This window comes from Tyto alba, unplaced genomic scaffold (genome assembly GCF_018691265.1).
Source record: "Tyto alba isolate M040663 unplaced genomic scaffold, T.alba_DEE_v4.0 Super-Scaffold_26, whole genome shotgun sequence".
NCBI classification, from domain to species: Eukaryota; Metazoa; Chordata; class Aves; order Strigiformes; family Tytonidae; genus Tyto; species Tyto alba.
In genome coordinates this window covers 19,948,069-19,975,922 of record NW_024881300.1, presented here as the reverse complement: position 1 = coordinate 19,975,922, position 27,854 = coordinate 19,948,069, and the positions used below count along the sequence as shown (strand labels likewise).

At 43.4% G+C, this 27,854-nt stretch overlaps 1 protein-coding gene across 1 annotated transcript; it reads right to left on the bottom strand.

The window, feature by feature from the left end:
• On the bottom strand, positions 1-27,854 carry CRISPLD2 (cysteine rich secretory protein LCCL domain containing 2). The gene is made up of 15 exons (XM_032990687.2): positions 27,657-27,854; positions 23,257-23,585; positions 17,701-17,819; positions 15,554-15,686; positions 15,313-15,428; positions 13,195-13,295; positions 11,485-11,634; positions 10,581-10,641; positions 9,916-9,982; positions 8,749-8,879; positions 8,559-8,602; positions 7,563-7,635; positions 6,791-6,866; positions 2,277-2,410; positions 1-227 (listed from the first exon to the last, which is right to left on the bottom strand). The coding sequence occupies exons 2-15, from the start codon at positions 23,497-23,499 to the stop codon at positions 173-175; spliced, it is 1,503 nt and encodes a 500-aa protein (XP_032846578.1). The 5' UTR covers positions 23,500-23,585; positions 27,657-27,854; the 3' UTR covers positions 1-172.

Here is a 27,854-nt window from a genome sequence, read left to right as displayed (position 1 = left end):
TGGTGTCTTTTTTTTTTTCTTTTTTTTTTTTTTTTTCCCCTTTTCTTTTTTAATTCCCTGAAAGAGATTGGCAAGGAAGGTACAGTCAGATCTGATGCCATCAGAGGAGCCTTCCTGTCTCTGGACATCAACAGAGCGTGCTCCCAAAGAAATCTGCACCTTCCCTAGGAATCTACTGCTTCACAGCAAAAATTCGGAAAGCATTTCCATCTGAAGGATTCTTCAAGCTAGAGAAAAAGAAGAAGAAAAAAAAACATTTAATGAATCAAATGCAGGCACAACATGACTCAAACCGTGATAGACCTACAGGCAACTCCACATATATTTGGAGTGCACTGCTTCAGCATGCTGGCTCTGTGCTGATGTGGCTCTACCAGGAGCAGGAGAAAGATAAAGGATGAAAAAGAAGAGGCACAAATCCAGGAGTTCACCTTTGTTTTATGTTTTAAATCCAAGTCTACAGTGCTAATACCAACAGAAGGAGCTGGGAAGCAACAGCTTCCATTGCTGTGCTAGCTTTTACGCAAGGAACACTGTGCTCCTTTATGCAGAGATTCAGGCATGAAGAGGAACATGTTTTCCTAAAAAACAGTTGTCAAGTAGGCTGGCAGGTTCCCAGGGCCTGTCTGGCCCATCTCCTGGTGCTGGCAACAGGAGCAGCCGGATCAGCTCACGTTAAATGACAATAAATATGGATATTCATTTTCAGTTTGCAGAAGTGTCCCCAACTGCTCTGACTCCGAGCTGCTGGGGATGGCAGTGTGCATGGGGGCAAGGGGTTGTTTCTGTCCCCAGCCCTTAATTCTTCAGTCTTGCTGGGCTGCAAAACCCCAGGAAAAGGACAAAATGTCATATTCCTGCAAAATAAACTTTCCAGCAAGGGTAAAGACTCAGCAAAACTTATAGGCAATCTTTCTTCAAACCTCTTTGGGTATGTATCTTTACCAAAGGTTATTTACAGTATCCTAAAGGGTAAGGTTTTCACCTTGATCTTTGAAAAGTTATTTCGCTGCCCAGTGGATCTCTCAGCATGAAGGTGCTCCTGATTGCTGAGTGTAAATAACACTTGCTAAATCTTCATGCTCATCCCTGCTTGCGAGAACGTCTTTGGTTTCCCTCACCCCTTAGAACAGCACCTGGTGCTCATATTGCATGTCACTGCTAGAGGGAGAGTTTATTCTTAGCTAGGGCAGAGTTTGCCATCCAAGTAAAAAGTTGGCTGTTAGTATAAAAGGAAAGTGAAAGCAAGACAGAGATAGAAGAAAATTCATATGAACAGGAGGTCTGTCACCTAAACCCAATCTACCAAATTGCAAATCACAGAACTGCAAAATGCTGACCCCTATAGATCTATACTAAAGAAGTCCATATTTAATGCCTATAGCTTTCCTGCCTTAGTCTATTTTTATTTTCTGAGATTCTCTACAGCATTCTGGCATACCTATTATTAGAATAAAACCAGCAAACTTGTTTAGATTTCTCATGGTAATTATAAAAGGGGAACTACATAGACCAGACAGAGCCATGTTAATAGTGACCAAAAAGCCCCACAATAGTGGGAAATGTATGTTTACAAAGATAGCTCTGAGAAATCAGTACCATCACACCAATATCTGAAAAAGTACATCACAGAGTGAAAAAAAAGTTTCAAATTAGAAAAGACTGAATGAGCTGCCACTTGGTCGTTGTGATCATCTAGAGGTGCAGGATTTTGGAAGCACTGGTTTGTAATTGCTCACTGAAACCAGCAAGGTTAGCCAAAAAGAAACTACAAAAATTTACAAGGCCGGCAAATCCATCTTCAAAAATTGTTTGATTGTCTCTCAAGAGATTAATTTACTCATGCTTCTTTCAAAGAGAAGAGATGAAATTAGTTAACAAGTACAAATCCATCCCACACCCCAGAACTGAACAGAAATCTCAATTATAAGCCTCAAAGCACGACCCAGGCTGAAAGCTGCAGAAATACCCATGCTCATCTTTTAATGTGTTAAACACACAACAAAACATATTAATATGGACTCACACTGTACTAAAATAAAACAAGGCTTAACAGTATTTCATACCTTCCACACCAATTTGAAAGCAGCTCTTCACTTGTGGAAGGTAAGAGCAGGACAACACGCTCTATTTGTTTGGGTCTCAAAATTCACAGTGACACTGTTAAGTCACATATTTCCAATCCACCAGCCTTTCTGGCTGATATCTGCTGACTTTGACATATAGCAAAACACACAGTCAAGAATAAGAGAAAAGAACAAAGAAAAAAATCCCACCTCTCAGACTGAACTCCATTTCTTAAGGAGCCAACATAACTTTTCTTCTTTTCTACAGGCATCACATCCACAAAACCACCACTTTCATCTGGAATGACTCCTGCGTGCACTGCAGTTTTGCAGATACTGGAACTCTGAAAAATATTTCATTATTTCGACTTACAAACTGTCTATATTTTATACCTGGAGATTTACCTTCTCCATAAGCATCAAGGAAATCCAAGGAATAAAAAAAAATAAGAATGAAAAAGCTATGAAATAATTCAGCCCCTTTTATGGACAGACTAGGGATAAAAGATGCCATGGTCCAGATCTTGTAGGTATGTCATAAGTAAGAAGATTCATCATCACTGCAGAGGACAAACAGCCTTTCCACCACTCCCATCTGTGGTGGAGCTGCGACCGGGAGATATCCAGGGCCAAACTGAATCAAGGACAACTTTCCAGCCAGTACCTCTTGGGTCTGTACCAGAGAAACTGCTGCAGTGAAACTCTTTGCTAGCAACCAGCCACCTCAGCAAAGTTTATTCACCCAGTTGCTTGAAAAGCAGACACTTTTCCTGAATTAAGATAAATGATCACCAACTATGCAGGACAGTGCACGCCCTTCTTTCTAGGAAAAACAGAAGGACTGCATGCACTGAGAGGTGTAGTTTTTCAACAGGCATTACCCCATAAGACAACATTAAGTATGGAGGGAGATTAGCACTTCTGAAAAGACTGAAGTTTCCCTATTGCACATTGTGCTGTTACCCTGCTCTCCAAGATGTGCAGAGTCAGAAGAGCTGGAGGAACACAAAACACTAACAACTGATGACTAAGCTCCCAGAGCATCCAGAAAAGAGAGCAAAAGCAGAGACGGCATAGGCATAACATAAACTTGGCCATCAACTCTCTAGAGGATTTACATACAGCAAGCTGGAACAACAAAAAGCAAAAACCAGCTTTGCACAGGGAACTGCAGCAGGTGAAAATCCCAACCCCATAAAATCCCTGATCACTAAAAATCAAAGTACCACAAAACCAGTGCCAAGGGCAAATGTTCCCGTTGCGTACGTACAATACGGATCATGCTGTTTCATTCTTGCAGCCATATATGGGAGGTTTGCCTTGTCTCCTATATATTTATCACTTTGGATGGCCTATCTCTTGGCAGCTCTCTGAGTTTTGAGTGCCACTTTGGTATTTTGCTTCTATATATGGTCAAGGGAGCAAGGGAACGCTGTGTTTGGAAGATATGCTGTGAATTCACCCTAGTATGTGGTGGGAAATCTGTAAATCTAAAATTGGCTCATAAAATTAAACTGTCCTGAATCAATTTACAATGTTCTCCACTGGGAGACATCCTAAACAATGTTCTTTTCGAGGCGTTCTTGCTTTTTTTTCCAGGACTTGCTGTTCTACTGCTTACTCAAAGCTTTGACCAAGAGGCTTTTTATTGCCTTACCCTAAACCTCTTCTTATCACCCTGCTGAATTACAGCCCCTTTATATCCCAGGCTGGGCTGCACTTTGACGAACTGATTGCAGAGCTATTGGAAAATGAGATATTGCAAGAGTAAGGCCTTCCCCTCAAATTCAGAAATATAACAGCTGTATGGACAACACAACGGCTTTCCATGGCATAGCCCCTTGGGATGCTTTGAGAACATTTCCTGACAAAGCAGACTCCAAGGCATACAGTGTAAAATGGAAATACTTTTTATAGTGTGACTTTAACAATAGTCCATGACTATGAGTTTAATCACACATAATTTCCTCATTAGTGTGACTGGCTTAATGATTAAGTTCATATCTCCTGAGAGCAGAGCAAATCAAGTTGAGTGGCTCTGGTGATAAATTCCTGCTTCTGTATGTAGGTGGATCTATCCTTCTCCAACTAATTGCCACACAACTGTGAATAAAAGACCTTATCTCAAGAGCAGAGAGTCGTTTTCTCTCCCAGGTTCTGAGCAGGGATGGGGACAGGTTTCCCTTGCAATCTTATGTCACACTAGGAGCCAGGCAGAGTGACAAATAGCAGTCCTTTGCGAAACTTAGAAGCTCTTTTACAGCCTCGATAAAGACCCCTGGGTGTTCACAGAGCTCGAGCATCACCCCAGAATTGGTCCTGTTCACATTAGCAAGAGCTGAGTTTTATTTCCTAGGCACAATCATGTGTTCGTAGAATTTTATTTTATTTCCACCCTCCCTCACTTGCAGCAAAGCTCTTTATGCTGCCATGTAATGTGCCACCAGGGAAAAGAGGCAACATATTTTCTGTTCCCCAGCCAGCTGCTTCTTGCTACTAATTTCAGCACTGGGAGAATGTTGGATATATTCCTCCCGTGTCCCCACGTGCCGCCTCAATCTGCAAACCCTGCATGCAGGCAGTAAGTTTTTCACCGAATGGTAATGCCATTCAGACCGGGGATTTGGGCATCAACTTTTCCCAGAGCATATTTTCTTGCATTTTGTTCATTTACTCCAAAATGCAAGGGTCTTTTATGTCCCTGTTCCACAGTCTGACTGGGATCATGTAAACATGAACGCTATCTCGGGCTAAAAGCACAGTGACTCAGATCATTACACAGCCTAGCCAGGCATTTTGTCATCACAGCTTGGACTATCAACTCCTTACCTGCCAGAGCATTTAGCAAATGGATGTTTTGGAGAAGGTGCTAAAAGGTCAGAGGGCACCTTGCAGAGAGTGCAGACTGGAAATGGGGCAAAACGTTTCATTTTCTTTTAGATAACTCATTTAAGAAGATGCAGCTGGAGCACAAGTGCCCCCAAGGGCCATGAAGGTGCCACTCTAGACACGAGGCCAAAGAGCCCTCCCAGAAGACTAGCACTTGTCTCATCCAATTTATTGCCTGCTTTAATTATTCGTTGCCCGTGGGCTTGTGTTAATTCACGGCATCCCCTCCTGGACAGCATCCTGCACAGCCCATGCTCCCTGGAAAAGACTTTTCCCAAATTCTCCCTGCTCAGCATGCGTGTTTCTCTTGTCAGCTTTCCAGCCTGAGCATTTCTCAACAGCAACCCCTCTGCCTTTCCAGCATGTTTCATGGCCACCTCAAACTCTGTTTTCCCACCTGGTTTCACCTGTTTCTCTACCAATCTCACACTCTAGTAAAAATCTAATTGCTTTTCTTATTACACCCACATCACCCTACCAGTACAGTAGTCTACAAAAAGGTTAACGAAATCCTCTAGGAAGTGGCCAAATGCTTTTCTTTTTCTTTCTTTTTTTTTTTTTTTTTAATTTTATTTCTCTCTAAAATCACTGTCCATGCCTCCATTTATGAAACAATACCCAGGGGGTACAGTAGGAAATGGAACTTGCAATTCATTAAAGGACACTAATCCTTTTGTATTCGTACAAATCAGGACACAATGCCAGCCCAGGATGCTGGTCCTTGCCTAATTCCCTTGTAATCTCAGGCCCTGTTTGGGGGTAATCTGAGGTAGTCTTGCCCTTGGTAAAAAAGAGAAGTTTAATTCCCATTTCCTGCAGGTCAGAGGATGCACAGAGGCAGGTACTGTGGGGTGGCAGCTGCCCAACAAATTTGCGTGAGCTAGTTTAGGTTAACCTGTTTGTGCAGCTCTACCTTTAAAAAAATCAGTCTCAAGTAAAATAAAAAATAAGGGGGTTTTAAATTGCTTTCAGAATTACTTGCCCCAGATTGTTGTATCGTTGCCACAGGATGTTTTTTCTCAGAAGTCTGCAAAGCTCCACGGTGACCCTAAGATTTGGGTCCATAATCTGCTGACTATTTCCCCCAGGCCTTCAAAAACACATTTCTACAGTGTACACACCAGCCAGGGAGCTGGCATTTCTAAACATAATCTACAATGGGGGGGGAAAAAAAAAAAAAAAGAAAAAAGAAAAAAGAGAGGCACCCGCAAATGGAAAAACGTTGAAATCCAGATTTTGGAGGCCTAATATTAAGAGATTTCAAAAAAATGACTCTTTGCCTAGTTTTAGCATCAAGTCTCTGGTCATCCCCAGGAGCAGAGTTTAGAAAAACAAACCAATAAAACCAACTCACATGCTTTCTTTCCACCACTCTGTGCTGCATCCCAACTGCTCAAAAACACTGTTCAGCTCCCAGAAAGAAGATAACAGGGGAGGAGGCAAGAAGGCCTATTTTTGTCAAATATCTAGTGTGACAGTATATAAGAAAAGCCCCTTGATGCTCGTCTGTAGATCCCAGAACACTTTGCAATGACAGGTAAGGGCTACCATCATTTCACAACCATAACTGCTCTGTGCCTTAAGGGTTAAGTGACCTGCCCAAGTCCATAAGAATAAGTCAGTGCCAGAGAGTGAAAGGGCTCCCCAAACCCATCGACCTCAACTTGATGCTGTAGCTGTTGGTGCTACTTCTTCCTCCATCCACATTTACCCCATCCCCACATTGCGACGTTCATTGAGACTTGTCTGCTTTCCCTAAATCACAGCGTGTGGTCCCAGCTCTGGGACACAGACGTCGTGAAACACGGGGTCACCAAGGAAAGGAACATACTCACATCTGCATAAACGTTTGTGCCAAACACCGGTGCCCAGTACGATGGCTCATCTTTACAGTGGGCTGGGCAATAAATCCTGGAAAACAATTTATTCATATTTATTCTCTGTATCAAGGCTCAACAGGAAAGCAAGCTGCATTCTTGGGAGATTTCAAGTGCCTGCATCTGGTCTGCAGGTGGCAACAGGGAATTTATTTATTTGTTCCCCTCAGATGACATTTGATAGTTACTGCAGAACTACAAATAGAGGGATTTAGACCAGTACAAGGAGGACTGGTCTTTTATGACATTTTCAAAGGGTAGTACCTGTATTTTTTCTCAATGCTGTGCATGCAATTATTTGCACATGTTTGTGCCCCCCTGCCCTGACACGACTTACACCTGCACAAAGCAATTTTCTAGAACAAATTTCTTCCATATTTTAAGGTGGAAAGGAAATCCACTTGCAAAAAAACAGCAAGTGCAGAAGAATAAAGACAGTGCAAAGGTGCACGCTCACACGTAGGGCTGTGCTGAAACGGGATCGCATAGCCTGACTTAGATGTTATTGAAGTGGTCTGAAAATTTAACATGAATTTTCTATCGCAATGCCAAGAAAAGCACAGTGGCTGGAGGAAACACGCCGTTCCTGACCCCCTCCCTTCCAGCTCATCTAGTAAAATCAGCTCCATTCCCACTAGCCCTCACATTTGGGGACCTCAGCATCCTCCGTTCAGCTGTCCCTCCTCAGAGCAGAGCGGGTTTAAGCTGAACATAAGTCAGCTCGTGTTACCTTGGGCAGTGGGTCACCGGCTTTTTGAACTGGCACAGCTCAGCTACTGTAGTATAGCAATCCAGCGTCTGTGCTGCGGAGATAAATATGGAAAGGCAAATTACTGGAGCTAATAGCTCAGGCAGCTGCTGAAAACCCAAGTCACAGTCACGCAAGGCAGCTGGCCAGCCCCACGTCCAGATGAGGGCACCAGGAGGAAACCTGCTCGCTCCTTTACTGGCAGCATGCACCCAGGAGAGGGCTGACCCACTCTCCAACAGAAATCCTGCTACCGTGCTACAGTGTGGCCTTAAAAAGGTCACAGATTTCAGAAGAGAAAAGCAGCTGATCCACAAGACTGTGTATTTTTGCTACATCTCCAGGCATGGAGTCCAAATGACTTGACACTTATAGTTTTCCCTAAAAATGGCTCAAGTGGGTCTAATCAAACTAATGATTATATGTAGGAGAAGGAGGACTTATTCAAAGATATTCAGAAAGTGGGGATTCTCTGAAAAGTAGAACTCCACAGTATTTATCTATATGCTCATCGTAAATATGACGACTTACTGCTATAAACTAATTTCATATGTATTATGTGCTTCATTATACTATTGCACTATGATATTAGGTACTATTATTTTTTAATATAGTACTCACACCAGGCTGAGGCTTTCACACAAGGATGGCTCATTTTCCACCACTTAATTGTCACCAGCTTGCAACACTGCACTGATGTTTGGACTCAACCATAACCCACCACCCAGAGATGCTGCTGGAAATGGCCCATTATCACCATTTTCTGTACTTTCCTCTTAGATCTCCACAGAAAAATGAGGTGGTTGATGGAGGAACTGCCCATAGTGGGTGATGGATTACCACTGTAGGGTTTAGTTGTGGTACTAAACCGATTGACATGACCACTTAAAATGAAAAAGAACGCTGTAAGGAACAATGTTTTCAAGTGTCCCATAAAACTCTAGCAACAGTGATTTCTTCTCAACTTTTAAAACTTACTTGTGACTTTGGAAACCATGAATGCATTTGAAGGTTTACTTTTCCTGCAAAACAAGCAAACAAAAGCATTTATTAAAAAAATAAGCATACTAGAATTACTTGAATCACTATGTCTACATATGAGTAACAAAGATGACTGAACATCTTCTTACATTTAAAGCAAATATAAAAACTTTCATGATAGTAGTACCTAAAAGACTCCACACCATTCCTGGTAGACTTCACAAAAGCCGGTGTCCTCCCCTTCCTTGTGATATCAACCAGTCCTCCTTTATTGTCCAGGATGCCGTAGTGAATTGCAGCACGACATATGCTCGATGACTGACAAGAGCACAAATACAAATAGTACGTGAAATAAATCTCATTCACAGAGCAACACTGACAAACCGCTGTGCAAAAAAAATGAAGAAGAAATGAAACCACCACCAAAGCGCCAAGTGGAAAATAAGCTGAGTACACTCCTTTGGAATCTGGTTGTTAAATCTTATTCGCCCAACATGGCATTATTATTATTATTATTATTATTATTATTATTATTATTATTATTATTATTATTATTATTATTATTATTATTATTATTATTATTATTTTAAGCACAGCCTGGTTGATGGGCAAACTTTTTTTTAAATAACAAAACCGTACATTTAGATACAATTTAGAAGAAAAGCATCATTGAAAATTAACAACCAGTATGAAATATTTCCAGTTCTCAACAAAATATTCAAACCCAAAATATTTCTGCTGAAACCACTTGGAAGAGGCAGCTGTCTGCAATCACAGAAGTTGCAGGGCAAAGATGTATCATGGGCAATACAGTCATGCACAAACAGTGAGAATGGGGAAAGCAAATATGTTTTTACACAAAAACCCTTTTATTTTCAACCTTTCTTCACCCCAAAAGTAGTTTTGATGAGAAAATAGTGCCAGGCTTTATTTATAAACTATCTTGCTAATTCAAGATCCAGTAAGTCAGCCCAAAATATTATTTAGTTTCAGCATTTGACAGTGTTTTTCATATAAAGTTTCTGTTCAGCATGACAGCTGCCCACGCTAAAGAGGAGATCTTTGTAAGAGCTGTCTGTTGAACCCCATCCCTCAATTTCCATGGTTTCTTTGCAGATTAAGGGCATTCATGGTAAAAATCACGTCTGGAATCACTTTGCCTTTCCAGATTTCTCACTTTTTTTCATCACTAAGATGAGGAAAATACAGATAATCTTTATTAGCACCATCTTATAACACCACAACTGGAGAATACGAAAAACCAAATTACACTAGATTTGCTGGCATTTCCCATTTCTGTTATTACCACTAACTCCCCACAAATTACATCTATGAGCTATTAAAAGGTACTTACACTCTCATAATAAAATGTTCCAAAGATTTTTCCCTTACTGTACAAGCAGCCAGCTGGGCACAAATACCTAGTAAAGATATACATCTTTGAGGGTGGTGAAAAAACAATTCAAGAAAAACAGACTTTGACTCTATTTCATTTAATAGTCATTCCATTCACTTCACGTAACTCTTCCATTTAAAAACAAGATTGCAAAATAGCTACTTTTTAAAACAGTTTCTCCACCCTCCTTAAAAGCCTGACCAATATTTAGATTCTGTGGATTTGGGGTTTCTCCAAGCGATAAACTGTCCCGTTCTTTGCAGAAATCTTAACCAGAAGTTCTTGACTGGCTGGGAAGGGACAAGCCATTAATTATTGGTCTAGTTTGCACACTGGTGGAATGCATGAAAAAGGCTTAAAAATTACTCTGCCAAAATTTATTAAATTACTTTGGACACCTGAAACTCTGGGTCATCATGGCTGAGTAAAATAAACTGAGTCACCTTATTGCTAGGCTTGGCTGATGGCTTTGTATTAAGTGAAACTAAGGATTTTTAAAATGAAATCTACCTGTATAGTCACAAAAAAATATATAGTACAGCCTATCTTATGTTTGCAAGAATTGGACAATTTTTAGGCCACTTTTTCCCACACTGCTCCAGGAAGTATCAATAAACCACTACCTGTTGCACGTTGAGCCTCTGCATTTGTCTCTCATCTTGGTTTCACAGGTAATGACTTGTGCTGGGGAGAAAAAATAAAATAAATACATATTTTAAAAAGGAAGAAAGAGCCTGCTCTGGATCTACGGAGATGAGCAACCACCATGCATCTTTCTTGGAGGTCTTTGGTGCAGCAAGATAAAATCTTATCACAGCCCAGCCCAGCCCAGCCCGGAGCAGTTCGTGCCTCTTTAGCCCTTCACCTGAGACAGGTGTCTTTGGAAATAACTCCAAGGAAGAAACATCTGACAGCTGAAGGCTTTGATTTACAGCCCGAGGTCTGCAGCCAGAGCTCTCATTCTCAATTTAATTACAGACTCTCGAGATGCTGGTAGATAAACTTGAAAAGGATGCACTGGCTTGCCTCACCTTGTTTTCACAATAAGTCTCTTTTAATTAACAGTGGTTAGAAAACAACTGAGGAAGTACTACTAGCTCCACAAATAACTGCAGAAATCTTCCCAGGCAAGAAAGAAAAAGGAAACCATCTAAAAAACCTGGAAATGCTGCAAAGGGGGTAACTGCTGAGTGTGGAGTATTTCAAATGGGAAATAAACCCAGTATTTTCTAAATTGATTACAGACCATGGGAATTTTGGTTCATCAATACTTCCTTGAGATGGCTTAAAAGAACAAATAACTATTGCGGATTGACATGCAGAAGGCATGAGTGGTTTTTTGAAAGCTTTGCTCTCCATTTCTGGCAGACTTCTGCTATAATTAACAGCAAATTTTCACACAGATTACCTCCCCCTCCACTCAGACATCCTCTCAGTTATTTTGAGCCTCTTCATGGCTTTCCACACCTTTTCCCATAGAGGTACTTTAAAACTTATGGGAGCTGAAAAAGAAAGAGGCCTTCTTACTCATGTAGGAATCCAGGATGATTTTCTTGGTCTTGCTGGGTTTGCTTTCTGGAGGGTAGAACCGAACAGGCTTTTGCTCCGCCACCTGCGAAATCTCCACTTCATTAGTCTCATCCGTCTCAGTGATGACAGGATCTTCGTAACGATAATCTTGTTAGAAGAGGGGATTAAAAATAATTACAGCATGTTCATATTGATGGGGAAGGCAGACAGGTTCATATTTTGAAGGAGGTGATTTAATTTGACAAGGGAAGCCCAAAAATGCTGGGGCTGTTGCCAGGGCAGGTGCAGCACCAGGAAGGGAGATTGCTCCTCTCCTGCTTCTCTGTGCATAAGGTGGCATTTATAGCATCTTACAATAAAGGTTTGAAATAATCCCCACTAATTAATGAAAAAAAGTGCTGATATTTTGTCTTCTGTTTCCCATACAGCTCTTTCCATCTGGAGGAAGACACAAATTTGCTGAAGGGCACGTCCAAAAAGAAGGTCTTAGTATTTGGGAAGCTGGCTGACACATTTTTCCCCTTCCACCTGGGTTTGCTTCTCCTAACCATCCCCCGAGCACAGCTTCATCCTATCCTCCAGTAAAGCACAGGTCCTGATACATCTTGATCCCAGCTCCAGTGCCTGCAGAGGGTTTATCCCTCGCTTTACCTCTGCCGGAGAACAAGCTGCCTGCTGTTGCAGCCAGCCAAAGGGATTTGGGAAACAGTGCCAGAAAAAAATCATTCCTCTTGGCTGGTCCTACCCCAAAACCTACACTGCTCTTGTGCACCAAGGAATGATGCAAATAAAGGGATGATGGATGGTGGCTCTGAGAGGGCTTTTTCCCTCTTGTTGTACCACCAGGACATCCTCTCCCCACTGCAGCCCACCTGCACCCTGGGGTCCTCCCTCCAAGCCCCACAGACTAAAAATGATAAATGCAATGTAGCAGCAAAATAAGCCTCTATTTGGGGCAAGTCTACAGGGAACCTGCCTGTTTCTAAGAGCCCAGTTCTCTGAGAAGCAAAACAGATGGGAGAAGAAAAATTCCCTCCAATGTACAACCCCAGAAAATCCTGTGTGCTAGAGGGTAGCACTGCTTCACTGAAGGGTTCAGCATTAACATTTTTCACTCTATTGACCTCTATTCCGAGAAAACTCCACGGGTCAGGAAAAACCATCCATGATCCCCTCCTCTCCTCCAAGAGACACGAATCGCTGCATTCATTTTGCAGCCGTGAAAACCAAGGTGGGGAGAGAAGGAAACGCTCCGTCCCTGGCCCCCGAAGGAGCGGGGCAGGCGGCCAAGCTCTGCCCACCCACGTCGCCTCTGCTTAAGCGCTGGAGAACATTCCCTTCCCAAACAAACCCCGCGAGGACAAGATCGCTCCTACCCACAGCCTGCCAGTGCTCAAAATCCCACTGGAGCTCCCGAGCCAAACCCATGTAAGCTCAGAGCAGCCTCCCTCCATCCAAGGGCTCGCTCTCATTTTCACCAGGGAAAATGTGCTGAATCCGAGCTCCAGATTTTAAGCAGTTTGGGGCTTTTTGGTTTCAGCAGCAGGCCACCAATTTACCACATGTTGTGATGTTGAAATATTAAGGATGACTAATTGAAAGGTGCATAGAGCTGCGGCTGCTTCTAATTAAAAGTTTCCAGGCATAAGTTCACTACGGCCTTTTCCCCCTCCCAGGAGGGTGCCCCAAGTCCCCCCCACCACGTACCTTTGTAGCAGAGGTTGTTCTGGCAGCCTCCTCCGTAGCTCGGCGGGCACTCGGAGCAGGGGCGGCCGGCCTTGTATGGGGCTTCTCCAATCCAGTTGCCCCTGCGAGCACAGGAGCAACGCGCACCCATCAGGCACCCAAATACTCACCCAAGGCCCCAAGACTGCCTGGCATGAAGGGAGTGGGGAAAACGGGGCTTTCTGATCTGTTCATCCTTGGATAGGGGGCTGTAAATGGGGAAACGATGGCCTGTCCCCAACTCTTTCCATCCCCATGCTGCCCGTCATTCTCCAGCGATAGCTCAGCGGCTGCTGGCCGGCTGCTTCCTTTTGCCTGACACTTGCCTTCATCTCTTGTTCATCAGAGCCACAAGGCTCCCACCATTTTCTGCATCACCCCCAGGCACCTGCCTCGGACAGTCTGAAGCACAGATCTTACTATTTAAAAGCTGCTCCGTTTTCCATCTAGAACCATTTCCAAACAGAAAATCATCAGAAATACAGGGACTCTCATGCCAGATCATCTGGGAATCAGAGCAGCACTTTGCACCCAACCTCCTCACCCAACCTGGCCATCATCAAGTCCCCAGTTTTGCCTCTGACGCTGCAGAAACATCAGCCCAGCACAGCACAGCGCAACTAAGCAAAGACTAAACAACCAGGCTAGGAAAGCCTTTTAAGAAAAACGTTCCTCCTCATTTTACCTCCAAGATGACATTTTTAAGGGTTTACTTAAACAAATGGCATGCAGTATTGCTTTTATATTAAACTCCAATATAAATACTACAATCTTATATAAACAGAAGTAAATCAATGGATTGCTGCATTTTTCTCAAGAAACTACCCAGAAACAAAAGCCCCTTTTTGGCACTGTACTGGAAACTTTAGGGGCTGAGGAGGTTGAAGGAGCCAGAGTTCAGTCCATGGCTACAAACCTTTTCGTTATTGCTCTTTCAGCTGTCTCCACCTATAAGGCTAGATGAGGACAATGCGCATTGATGCCAAAGCGAAAAGATTAAGCAGAAACTGCAGAAATAGAGTATTTTTCCATCCAGCAGCCCTGAATGGATGACGTGCAAATAGCCCAGCCTGCTGCAGGAGCTCCATGGGAGACGGTGCGATCCCATGTGAGGAGCAGGTTATTAAATCCCACCAAACCACAAGCATAACATGCTCGGTAGCTAACGAGGGGAGAGGGGCTTAGGCAACCCACCCGTAGGGCTCTGCCTGGCTCGTGCTATCAGCTGCCAGCTCTGTACCCACACCTCTTATCTCTCCGTGCTATTCTGCCCTATGATCTCCAGAAGACAGATGCTGCCCCAAGCCACTCATTTTGTATGTAGTGATTTCCCTGTTTCATCTTGCTGATAAGATTTAAATCACCAAGGACTTGGAGTGGGAATGTTTCTCCTATTAGCCATTAAAGCATAAAATATTAATTGCCATTTCCAGGGAGGAAACTTCTCCTGGATGTAGTAGTCAATAAATTGGATTTTCATTTTGAAATTGAGTTAACTGCATCAGTCAAGATTTAATTTTTTTTTTTTATTTTTTTTTTTTTTTAAGCCACGGGTTGCTCGTTGGGTCTGGGATTTATCTCTTCGCAGCAGCTTACAGCGAGCCCCAGCTCGCTTCACTTCCACCAGCGCCTGCTGCAGGGCTGGCTTTGCGCGAAGCAGCGGTGTGTTTGAACCAGCAGATTTTGCAGGGGGGAGCGTGAAAACGTGCTGTGATACAGCAGCTTACCTGGCCAGGCACAGAGGCTGCTGCAGGAGCGGCGCTGAGCAGCATTAATCACCATCCCATCCCCTCCCACCCTCCAAGGAGCAGAGAGCAAGCAAGCCTGGCCTGGCAGCCACGCCAGCTCCATCCTGGCCATCTCCTGCTCCTCCTTCCCATGGCAGGAACATCAAAGCTCCGGCCTGGCCCCAGCCCCTCATTCAGTTTTCCAGGCATTGCTCAGAAGTCTTGAACCAGCTCTGCGCTGCCGTCTAAAGAGAAAATTTAAAGCCACAACCACCAGTCTAGACTGCTTGAAATCTCTTCCCCAGACCCTGGGCTAGTTAAGCAACCTGCCAGTTTTAGGAAAGCTGGAGAGAGCCCAGCTCATCTGCCTTACTTCGGCGAGTAGTTGCAGACCAGGTAGACAGCATTCTCCCAGATTTCTCCCCAGACGTTCATCTGCTTGCAGACGTTCACGGCACAGCCGATCTTGTTCGTCGTGGCCCAGACTATCTGCAAGTGCAATGCAGTTATTGAAAATAAGCAAATTACCCCACTGTGGGCACACGTTGAAGTGGCAGCTGGGACATGGGGGGGATGCAGGGAGTATAGGTACAAAAGCCTTTCATCTCCTTCACCTGGGTGTAATGAGTACACATAGAGCCAGTGCATTTCTCTGGGCACCACGGGTTGCACTCGTGAGGATACGGGTATGTGTAATCTTTAACTTCATCATACCAAGACTGGACATGGAAAGCTGGAGACCGATACCTGAAGGAGCAAAGACAGTTTAAATCACAAAGTTGTTTCCAAACAATATCTGTAGCCTCCTGCCATATTGTAAGCTCAGATTTTTTAATACAAATATTGCTAATTTTTATATAAAAATTTCTTAAAGTAAATCCTGTTCATTGAGAAGGTGTTGCATATAACCCAGTAACATGGTCTAACGAAAAGTAAAAAAAAAATCATCTCACTGAAAATGTTAAAGATGATTTTTTCCTTAAGATTCAACAGCCCGGTCTGACTTGTTGTATTATTTATAGGTTTGACATGCCCTTTAAGTGCTGCTGACCTGAAATGTCCTCCTGACTTTTCCACACAACTACAAAAAAAAACTTCTAGTTTGATGGAAAGTTGTATTTTGAAAGTAAACAGACATTAAGGTTTGCCAAACATCTTAAACCAAAAGCCATCATGTACCTATTTTACCACCAGACAATTTTCTAAATGTGGAAGTACACTAGCAGTTAATACTGTAAGACCTTTGAAAGGGAGTGGGCTTTTTCACACTCACATCACACCAAGAGTTGGTGCAGAATAGTCCATGCACTACACACATACCCCACCTTTTATTGCAGCAATTTCCCTCTGCACCAAGCCCCCACATACACTCTATGTACTTTGTGCAAACTGTGCACCAGATATTGCAGTTTGTGGCAGCCCTGATGCTGCTTGTGCTGTCTGGGGGAACACAAAGAGTGTTGAAACTACCTATAGAAACTCATATGCATTTTGCATGCTAGGTACACAACGAGCAAACAGTGCGATCTGCAAATTCTGTATCAAAGCAGAGCAGCGCTTCAAACCCACTACTTTTTATTGCTTTCAACAGCTCACATGAAGCAAGCAGCCAGAAATACAAATGATATCATTACCAACTGGAGTTTGTTCTTTCAGCCAACTCTTCATTAAAAATCATTCATTAGAAGTATTTTAGAAACATTAATCTCATGATGTCATTAAGTGAATACTTTCCGAATCCTATTTTACAGGAGAGGAAATTGAGGCAATCAAGTCATGGCCCGTTCCTGAAAAAACTGAGATAAATCTGATTTCTTTTTCCTCTCAGTGACTGCAAAGGGAGCAAGATTGGATCTACCTCCATCAGTAACCCATGGCCATCTTGAACACTTGTAGGAGAGCCAAGAACAGCACGATCTTTTGTTTCCAATGGATTAACCACTCTACTTTCCAATCATTATTTAAATCTGCCAACAAAAATTGACTCGATTTTTATATCATGTAATTTCACACCAGCAAATTTCCATTGTGTTCAACCAAGTTCTACCTGATTTACAACAAACATAACTGTATTTCCACCCAGCAGGGCTCCTAAGCACGTACAAAATGTTTGCTGTACAAAGAAGGCTTAACTTATAACGGGCTTAACAATAAACAAATTTCACCATGAGATGGAGAGGCAAATCCATTTGGAAGCCTTAATGTCTGATTTCCTAGCTGGGTTAACAACTCTAGGTTGAAAGCTTTCCCCAGGAAGTTGAAAAAAAATATGCAAAGTGTTTTCAGTAAACAGAAATTAAGAGTTGGATAAATATTTATAAGAAATACAGCAAGAGATAATTAAGTTCTGAACTAGCAGTTGAGTCCAGACATTGTTCCTGAGAACCTTCAGCTTTCAGCTGATTCCCAGCACGGTGCCAGAAACCACCCTGAAACAGCAGATTTAAGAGCCACATTTATAATTTCTGTGGCTGTTCTCGTTAAGGTGTAAGAGTGACCTTAAGCACATTACAGCTGCATTACCCAGAGATACAGATAAATGGAGTAACCCACGTCAATGTTGGTTTGCTGGGAACAGTCAGCAGAAGGTGGCTGCAGATGTTCTCCCTATAGCCATTTCACCAAAGCAATAGCAATTCAGCTTTTCTCTCATCTCCCCAGTGCTCTGCTAAGCATCAACAAGGGAAATCTTTCCAACTGGTTCTAAAGGAGGATCTGTAAATTGCTCTTTGCAATGCGCTTGTAGCACCTCAACTCTTACCTGCCCCAGTGAACCGCCAAGTTCTGTCCAATTGACCTGATGAGGTCACTAGGCCCATGGTCCCAGATGCACTGCTGAGCCCATGCGTGGGCTGATCTTTCCAGCTCATCATCCCAGGTCTTCAGGGTGTGGGAAGAGAAGAGAACAGATCATTTCATCATCTCAAGCTTATTAGATCAACAGACTCAACCAACATCAGTTAGTGGAGAAAAACTAAATTGCAGCTCATCCCTGGTGTCTGACCTGTCCTCCTGAGGACAGCACATCTCAGTGATGTGCCCTAACCTAAAAGTAAGTTTCTCAAGATGTCCCACTGCCATGGAAATGCAGGGTACTAAAAGGTCTATTATTTTTCCTCCTTGATGCCATGGTTCTTAAGAGATGCGTTGAATAGGTCAGCAGAAAATACACCTGGCAGGACCTTAAGAACCCATCGAGACTATCCACCCTAAAACACAAGATTTTTTTGGTAGGTGTTTTTCTAATCTGTTAAAAAACAAACAAACAAACAAACAAACAAACAAAAACAAAAACAAAAAAAAAACAATAAAATAAAAACATCAATAATGGAGATCCCAGCACTTCCTCATGACACCTATATCTGGGATCTGCAAGAATTCTAACATGCAGTCAGTGCTCTGATGTAGTTCATCACGATTTTCCATCCATTGTCCTTCCTGTCAGGACATTTCCAGGCTTTCGCATCAAGGGAAGCTCCAGCAGTGGATGTGTTCCTGTCCTCCACTACCAACACAGCTGGAGATTTTTGGCCCAACCTCTTAATCAAAGGGTGTGGGTCTGAGTCTCCCAGTCCCATCTCCTTGTCTCCTTCCAGACTAGCAGCTCGGTCTACCAATGGATCCAGTCAAATTTAACAGAGGTGGGAAAGTCACGGAGCTGTTAAGCTAATATCACCCTCACTGAAACAGGCATCAGGTTAGGAGTGACAAATCCTATTTACATTCCCATTGTGGGAAGGATGTTGGTGTGAGGTCAGTTCTCACTGAGTATCACCCAGCTGTAAGCCAAGCGAGAGCTCAAACACGATGCAAAGGCAAATAGGAAAGCAGGCTTCATTGGCTCCACTGCCCAGGAGTGTATTTGTTTTAAAGTCCAGACTTGCTGGACCCAGCAGACAGTGCCCTGAATTCATTGTGTAATTACTGACAGCTGGTCTATTCAGAACAGTCCTTAGAGGATAATTTGTTGGGATTAAAATATTACCGCACATTCCTACAAATAAAACCAAAGAGAACAGAGGTCTTGTAATGTGTCTCCAGCCCATTCACGTGCCAGCGCAAGATTATGTCCTCTTTGGACATTTACCATCACAACCAGCTGGTCTTTCCAAGTCCTGTCTTCTCCAGAAGACAAGAAACTTCTGATCTTAAACATATCAAAGGACCTGTCAGAGCCCGTTTGGAGGACTGGAGGGTATTTAGGCTCTCAAACATGTTTAAAAAACATCAAGTGCTCATTCCTAGTAAGTATCTGAACGTAGTCTCGGGCAGTTATAACTGGGATGGGGAGGGACCGCATGTCCCTGGCTAAGACGACAGGAAAACGCAGTGTCTCCTGGAACTTGGTGCGTCTACCCTGTCTTCGAAAGGCAAACATGAGCTCATCTAACTGAGCTAACAGCCCAGACCTCCAAGAACATCTTATCATTAAGCATGCTCAACAACCCAGATTCCAACAATATCCCAGAGCTGCTCTGAGCTCATCAGCTTGGCTTTGAACTGACCAGTGGCCAAGCAAATTCATGTCAGTCTGCAAAACCCTGTGAAGACACAGCTCTGACAGAGGGAATAAAACCATTTTTCGACTCGGGCCTCCAGCTCCTTGAAGGTATATGGAATCTGACCCATCACACACACATTTCCAAACGTCTGTTCAAGCAGACTATTGCAACTGTGCCTAGACACACAGCTTTTTGTGGTCTCCCACTTTCTGCACTAGGCAATGACCAGCCACAATCCACCTTCCCATCCAATGTAGAAGCCACAGAAACTCTCCCAAGACGTTATGCACTTCTAGTGCTTCAGACTTTCTAGCAGAGCATTATTCCCTGCAGCCTCAAAGGCAGCGGTGTTCCAAATCTCCTAATTTAATGCAGAGATGTTATGAGCAATAGGCTATTAAATGGAAATTGATGTGAACATATGCATTATATCTTCCTTTGATGCCTATGGATAAAATAAATGAACTCGGACAAAAGATACTCAACAGGCAATTGGGAATGAGCTACATCTTTGCATGGCTTTGTACTTGATGAGTAGAGAAGCTCATTTCTGCAGGCGTCAGATTACAAAGCCATCCCATTTAAATTAGAGCAGTTATTTGCCTCTTGCTTCTCAGACGTAAATGTGGTCAGGAGGCTGGAATTATTTCATAGCAATAAGCATATGAGAAAAAAAAAAAAAAAAAAAAAAAAAGATATTTCAGACGTTCCCAGCTATGCTTGCAAGAATTCTTTATGTCAATATTCAAAGCAGTATCTAGGAAGAGTACTGAAGCCAGAGGGGCAGTGCACTCCTGTGCTCAGTCTCCTTCTCAAGCAGAGATTGAGAAGCCTTTGGGTATGTGTGATTCCAAGTGATTTAGCACATGGACTCTCTTTATTACTCCTGCAAATTTGTAATGGCCTTTCAAAGTACAGTATACACTGTATATGTAAAATACATGCATGTCATACACAACACTGTACTACAATTTGTAGGTTCAGATTTAATAAGAATATATCCCACAAGTAGACTACTTACTCAGCCTAATTAGTTTGTAAATTTAACCCCAGGCATGTGAATTGTAGTGGTCAGGTTACTTGCTCATTTTTCTCCCCAGCTTAGACTTTTTACAATACCGGCAATTTACTACTTTTAAAAGAAGTGGCATGAGATTCTAGGACTGACACGTACTGGCAGAATCTTGGATATGCTTTGATAACCCCAACAGAAATACTATCCCATCCTGACAAGGGAAGTCACCACCCTACAAGCTTAGAGGAAGGATGCATACCTTACACGTGAAAACTAACAATTTTCCTTCCAGCAATCTGTACTGAGAACAATTCTGTTTTATCCAGCTGCCTTTGAGGCCTCTGCAAGAGGAAAGGTTTCTGCCTTTCATCACTGCTGAAAGCCATCTGACTAAGCCATCTTAAAAGGTCAAAGTGTCTTAGGAACTATTATGTCCTTTTTACTCTGGGTTCATTAACAAAGAATTTGTTTTGGTCTTGGAACCCATCCACTGCCATGACTGCTGTTATGAAGTCCAAACACCCAGTGAAAGTGTCAGTCATAAAGCTGTTAGAGGGGTTAAGGTAATTCTATATTTGACAGACCTCATCAGGAAGATGTACAGTGCTCATTTTCCATTAACACTGAATACTTGTGTTAACTTTCAATTAATTATACAAGCCCAGCATCAAAACTGTTTGTTTCTTCATTTCTTCACTTTACCTTTATACCATATGTTTATAATTCTTTTGATCTCCAGATAAGTCATGGGACTCACTGTGTTATTGCTTTCTTATTAACAGCCTCCACCAACTAAAGTTCACCTTGTAGTAGATAAATATCTCCCTTTCCTGGAATATATTAGCTCCTCTTGCCACATTAGATCACTGAAATAGCTCAGATACGGAGCTGGGAGAAAGGTTTTTCACAAGGTGGTGTTTGGAAGTTGATGGGCAAGAACAAGTTCTATCTACTTATCCACAAATTAGCACCGCATGTCGCCTGTGACGCTCCACACAGGCACCAAAGGAAAAGAGAAAAGTTTACCTACAGTACTAAAGACAGAACATCCTCTTAAACAAGTCCAAATGAGAAATGTCCTATGCAGAACAAAGGATTTAAGTGAAATTCACGTTCAGAATATACACAGCATTTCCAAGTAATATTGGGTAAACATGAATACATGAAAGACTGATTATAGCCTTTCCAAGTAGCACTGTCGTATACTCAGCTTCTTTCTTCACAACATATAAGGCCCTTTCATTTACCCTCAATCGCCCATAAAAACCACTAGAAAAGCGCACTGAGCAAAGGCAAATATAAAAGTGTAACCACGCTGCGAGTGTAAACAGCAGTCGGCCAGTGGACAGTCCGCAATGGTGGCCCCCTCAGATGCTCAAGCCAACCAAAACACATTTGGCTTTCTCAGGCTTTGTGTTTACTTTCTGGAAATTAATCAAGTCACCTCTTCTCCAGCAGTACCGTGCCTGCAGGATAAACTGGGAGCCCGCTGAGAAAGAGAGATACAAAGCACGGGTTCTTACAAAGGCATGCAATAGCTGACAAAAGTGGGATGAGAGACCAGCAGTGTGAATGTTCATGGGGACCAACTTATGGACAGTCGTCCTTCCTTAATGTCCTCTGCCCTCCCTTCTCTTTTCCCTTCAGTGACAAAAGGCAGGATTTTCCATTTGCAGCACTCATTTCAGCACAGCTGGCAAAAAATTTTATATCACATTTAGTGTACTTTTCTCTTACCCCTTTTAAACACGGTCTTAACAAATCATTAATCATTTAATGTGTCAGCAGGAGTGCACAGCTGAAGTCAGATTAGTTTCAGTCATAACTATATTTGCACATTGGGAAAAGGCACACGCACAAAAAATTATTTGCCTACATCATTTTCTGGCCCTGCAATATTTTGATGGCATGTCAAAAATACCTCGAAGTAGGGTCTCTGGCATCAGGTGAAAAAAACCTATTCATCTGAATTGTTGATGGTAAAGGCATATTTCATACTTTTATGCTCTCCCTCTGAAGTGGGAGAATACATTGACCAAACTTTTATTTTGGTTTCTTGAACTATGAAAAGCCAATAGCACTGACCCATCCACCCATGAATTCCCAAAGTCTTTCCAGCTATTTGCAGTGATTGAAATTATTTGCAGATGAAGCGACATTCCTCAAGCCCTGTTTCTCTAAGGTCCTGAGCAGATTCCCAGCAGCATTGCAGATATCTGGCTCACTCTGTTAATCTCTGGTGATCGGTGTATGACAAAAGGGCAGATGCTACCTCCAGCATTGGGTGGTAGCTGATGGCAACCCAAAGACCATCAGAAGTTTCTCTGAGCAGAGTGTGGTGTCCCAAAACACCAGTCACAACGGTCTGAAAGCTTTCACAGGGAGAACGTGGGTTAAACACTAGGGGAAAATTGAGGTTTTTATGACATTAAGGTAATGGAAGAACCTGCTGAGGCAGGCTGTGGAATTACCATCACTGGAGATGCATCCAGGGCTGGGCTAGACACTAGTTTATGAATAATGGAACCAGTCCTGAAACTATGCAGCGGATAGACTCGATGACCCATTAGTGGCCCTTTCCAACCAAAACAGTCCAATGATCTAAAGCACCATTCACTCTGGAATGAAAATGCTCCAGGAAACCTCTTGAGAAAAACTTACTATAGAGGAAATTTGCTACAACTTTTGCACCATAAGGAAAATGAAAATAAAGTAGTTTTTTTCTTTTTTCTTTTTTTTTTTTTTTTTAAAAAAAAAAAAAAAAGTAATAATAAAGCTGGATATCAGGATCTAGACTCACCATATATTCCATATTAGAGGCTGCTGGGTACACTTGACCTCTCAATTTATTGTGGAGCATCAGTATCTCCTGTCTGTCTGAGAATAAAATGGCTCTCTTGGATCTGGAGTGAGTTTCCCCATCCTGATATTTACTCAGAATGCTCTCCAGGTGACTTGAGTTGGGCAAGATAAAGCATTTGGCTGCTGTTGTCAGGAGCAGAACACATCCAAGAGGAAGGATCCAAGGCAGGGCAGGATTCATGCTGCCTCCTCTTCTACAGACAGCAGAAGTGGAGACGAAGATGACAGTAGGTTTTCTTGCAGAGACTCCTGTGGCTCAGCACGGGTCTGGATTTTGGGGAGAAAACAGGCAGTCAGAGCAGTGCCAGAGAAGCTCTCAGTATATGTGTCCCCCAACGATGAAACCACACAACCCAGATTTTGCTTGGAAAAGAGCAATGCCTACAGACTAAGAAATTACCATTTACCCCAACGACAGGAAGACCTGAACACCACCATAAGTGGTGGGAACTCGGTTTATTACACAGGGGAACTCCACTCATGTTGCTTTGGGAGCGAGCGTTAGCCAAGCACAGTGGTGGATGCCTTCTCCTCCAAAGATGTTGGGATGCAAGTGTCACGCAGCAATTCCTAGCAGCTCTGAGTAATCCCAGCTCCATCCCTTCACATGCAGGAAGGGAAGACATTTGAAGCTATTCACCCAAAGAGCATCTGTTGAAGTGGAGAACAAATATGAATAAAAGGGAAAGTAAAATCCCCAGCAAGCCAGATCGCAGGGGTCAGACATCAGCAAGAGCTATTTCGGAGGCCCTGCTCTGCCAATAGACTCCAGCAGAGCAGCTGCCAGACTCCGTGAAAGCGGCTGTTTATGGGAAATGTCAGTGTAACGTCGAGCAACCAAAATCCCGGCTGGCGAATGACGCACCGGGGTGTTCTCGCTGACGCATCGCTTTACGGCGGGCGGGAGCGCGGCCAGCAATATGAATTATGGCAGATTAGGAGTGGAGCTGGAGCACCCATCCTCCCCCAGCCAGAAGATTAGGTGTTCCTTAGCTATCAGCACCGAGGGCTCGGAGAGATGGTCTCCATTTGATCATGGCTAAGTTTGAACGGCTTCATTTAATCCCCATCCCCTCCCTTGCTCCACGGTGCTCCCCCTCCACCTGCCATTTCCAGACTCTTCCTCCCTTCCTCTCCCCCCTGCCCTGACTTTTCCACCTAATGAGCCTTGTGCAACTCGGCTGAATTTATTTAGATCATGAGCTACTCAGGGAAGGCAATGTGTGCTGCTGCATGGCTCTGCAGCACCTACCACTCTTTAGGCAGGATCTAAGAGCCACTAGAGCAGAATAATCCATCAGGATAACATGCATCTGTGCAGACACTGCAAGCACAGCATCCTCTCTCCTAAGGGCTAAATTTTGAAAGGAAGCTTCGTAATCCTTGTCTTCAACTCCAGGTGAGGATCTGTTTTTGACAGCACTGTTAAAAGACACACTGAAAACGTTCTTACACAGCGTCAAGGGACAGACCCTGGATTAGCAGGAATTATTCGAGAAGACTCAGCCCAGTGACATGGGGTTTGGATACACTGAGACTGGACAAGTTGGAAACCATCCAAGGCAGGGAAGCACCTTCTAGCTCCCAGCTGGAAAAGCAATGCTTGAGCACAAAGTCCCAAACCCCTGTTCCCCAGACCCAGCAAAACAGCCTCTGCAGAGGACAGTGGCAAGCACAAGGTGCTTCGCACAGGTGGGGACCCTCAAAAACCTCTGAGGCCGTTGAGAACCCCCGAAAACTTGTTGGCTGTCTACACAAAAGAGGCAAAGTCCCTGTTGGAGGCTTCTTACTTGTAACTGTGTAAAGGCAGATGAAAACCAGCTGCCCCCAGTCTCTCTCCAGGCAGAGCATTAAGCCTTTGCCTCGGTAGAACAATGCAGGAATGTAATTTGCTCAGTTTAGGTAATGGCTTCTCATTATTTCCTGCTCTGCAGAGCAAGTCAAACACACACGTCTTGTCCCCAGCTCCAGGCACACCTGAAAGACAGGACGTTTGGTGGCATCGGAACAAATATTGCTTTAACCTCATCCTTTTCTCAGCCCTGTTTGTTGGCATTTGCCAACATGCCCCAAGCAGGAGCCCAACTTTCTAACCCAGCTACAGAGCGGTAGGGGAGGCGAAATGATCTGTTGCTTTTGTAGACTGTCTGACCCAAATTCAGGGAACAATTCCTACTTTGAGGCACTTCCCTAAGAATTTAAAAATAGATGCTCTGCCACAGCCGTTTACAATGTGGCCATTTAGCACAGGGAATTTTAACTGCAGCCTGCCCTGTAGGTAGAGCAGGCAGGAACAGACAGTTAATATACTCTGCAGTTGTACCCCTTCATTTGGCCGGGTGCCCTTTGCTAAATAGGAGCCCGTATCCACCACCCATTGAAGGCAAACACTGAACTTACAGAAAGGGCAGCTCGAAAAAAATCAGCTGTAACATCTGAAAGCCCCGAGGAGCTGCCCCACTCACGGCTACGCAATGAAGCCAACATGTCTGGTTTTGTGATCCAGCCAAAACCTTGCAACAGATGGTGCATTATTCCTCAGGATGTTCTTCCCTGTATCCCATTTGCGAGCAATAGTATACTAGCACCTCTCTAAAATTAGGTCACTTTGGCACTATCTTCTTTCTCACCTGGGGTGTGTAGGTCCCTTCCTCTGCTTGGGCTCAAGGTGTGGAGCGCTGAGCGTCCAAAGGAAGGATGAAGTGATCAGACAGGGAGCAAAGAGCTCCCTGGTCAGATTAATTGAAAGCAGCAAAAAGATGCTCATGTTTCAGCAAGCACTCATCGATTTCAGATGTCCAACCATTAATATCCTCGTGCTCAGGTGCAACAAAACACTCGGACACGTGTTAAAGCTCAGCCAGCCCGAGCGCCCTGCAGAGCTGGGGCAATGACTCTGGGCTGCATCAGGAACTCCTCATCAGGAAAGATTGAAATCATATTGCCTTTGAGTTGGGATTTGACATTATTTGGAGAAAATTATCAGCTGACAGTCAGCTGAGGAAGTCTCTGCTGTTGTTTTCAAAGGTTCAAGAGGAACATTAGCACAGCCTCCCTTTAAACACATCAGGCCCTTGACACTGGTGCCAGGTAAACATCTGGGAGCAATCAGAAACGAGTGAGTCAGCAGAAACCAACTCCTTAATATGCTGTAAAGCCTGTCCAAACTGGGGACAAAGGGGAGGCCTTCTTCTGGGGTCTGAGGAAGTTAAAAAGCAGCACCGGACTTTGGAAAAGATTATTTTTAGAAAGCTATTTCCCCAGCTAATGGATGGTGTCTGCATTTCACAGAAAGCAGAAGAGCTGGTAGCGTTTGAAGCCTGGCATGCAGCACTGCCTGCTAAAGCCACATGCAGGCAGACTTCTGTACTTCATTATGTCCTCGCTTCACCTTATTCCTTGCGGGTATTGATCTTTAACTGCCTCTCGGGTAAAATACATGAGTGGGTGTCTACTCCTTGGTAATGGGTGACATTTGCAGCTAAAACATCCCGGGACCTGCAGAGTTATACATGGAACAAGCTGACAAGGCAGGAAAATGCAAGAGTTAGCAGGGGATACTAGCAAAGCATCTAAAACAGCGAAGCAGAAGCAAGTTAATCTGGGATCAGCTTTTAACCTGAGTTAGCCTGGGATCAGCTTCTAACCTGTGCAAAGAAAACCCGTGATAAAGCCACAACATAACGCATGAAACATCAGGTCATCTACTTAACTGAGATGCACACATTTCAAGCTTTGAAGAGTTGTGTTGGCTTCAAAACAAGTGGGATGTTAACTTCCTTGACATTGGACATAATGTTGTCTGCACAGAACACACTATGCATTCAGCATCTTCAAGGCCATGGGCCAAAACATCTGGATGTTCCACTACAATCCACTCCCACAGAGCTGAAGTGGGTGAGCTTCTACACAAAACCACATGGAAAACCCACTGGTAACAGACACAACATGTGGTGACACTGTGAAATTCCTCTTAGACAGGATTTTAGAGCAGAGTTGCATAAACACAAGCTTGCCGGAGCAGACTAGGTGTGCCTGTGGGTAGTCAGCTATTAGAGTCTGCTACAGCATCCCCTGGATATTTTCTATTTGTGTAGAAATCTACTCCTGTACTTGCAAACTCCTCCCATTCAATCAAGATTAATGTTTATTAATCTTGCATTAACCTCTGCAAAGCACATATAAGGGAAGCTCAGACAGTATTGTGCTGTTTTATACCACATAGGCAACTTTTTGGAGAAGTTACTAGAATTGTACCTTCTTTAGAGACATTTCTTGCAAACACACCCACTCCCCCCAAACCACATTTCAGAAGCAGGGACCAAAGCTTACGCTTACCTCGCCGAGTACTTCCAAGTCCCCAGGAAATTGTAGCTCCTCCAAGCCTGCTTGTGGAAAATAAATTATATATCTGAAATATTTAAACTAGGAAGAAGAGAAAAAGGATGAAATAAGCTTTAGGAGGTGTGAGGAATGCAAGGTCTCAGCTCAGCAGCTCGTACCAACTGCAATCTCACAGAGCTCCCCAGTGGTATT

What these genes read in the sequence shown, in the direction of transcription:
- CRISPLD2 (XM_032990687.2), bottom strand. Translation starts at nt 23,499, where the DNA reads ATGAATCCTGCCCTGCCTTGGATCCTTCCTCTTGGATGTGTTCTGCTC. An exon ending in GTCTGCAACTACTCGCCGAA is followed by an intron (nt 13,296 to 15,312) that starts GTAAGGCAGATG and finishes CTGTGCTCGCAG; the next exon opens with GGGCAACTGGATTGGAGAAG. An exon ending in CATCCTGGATTCCTACATGA is followed by an intron (nt 10,642 to 11,484) that starts GTAAGAAGGCCT and finishes TTTTCTCCCCAG; the next exon opens with CACAAGTCATTACCTGTGAA.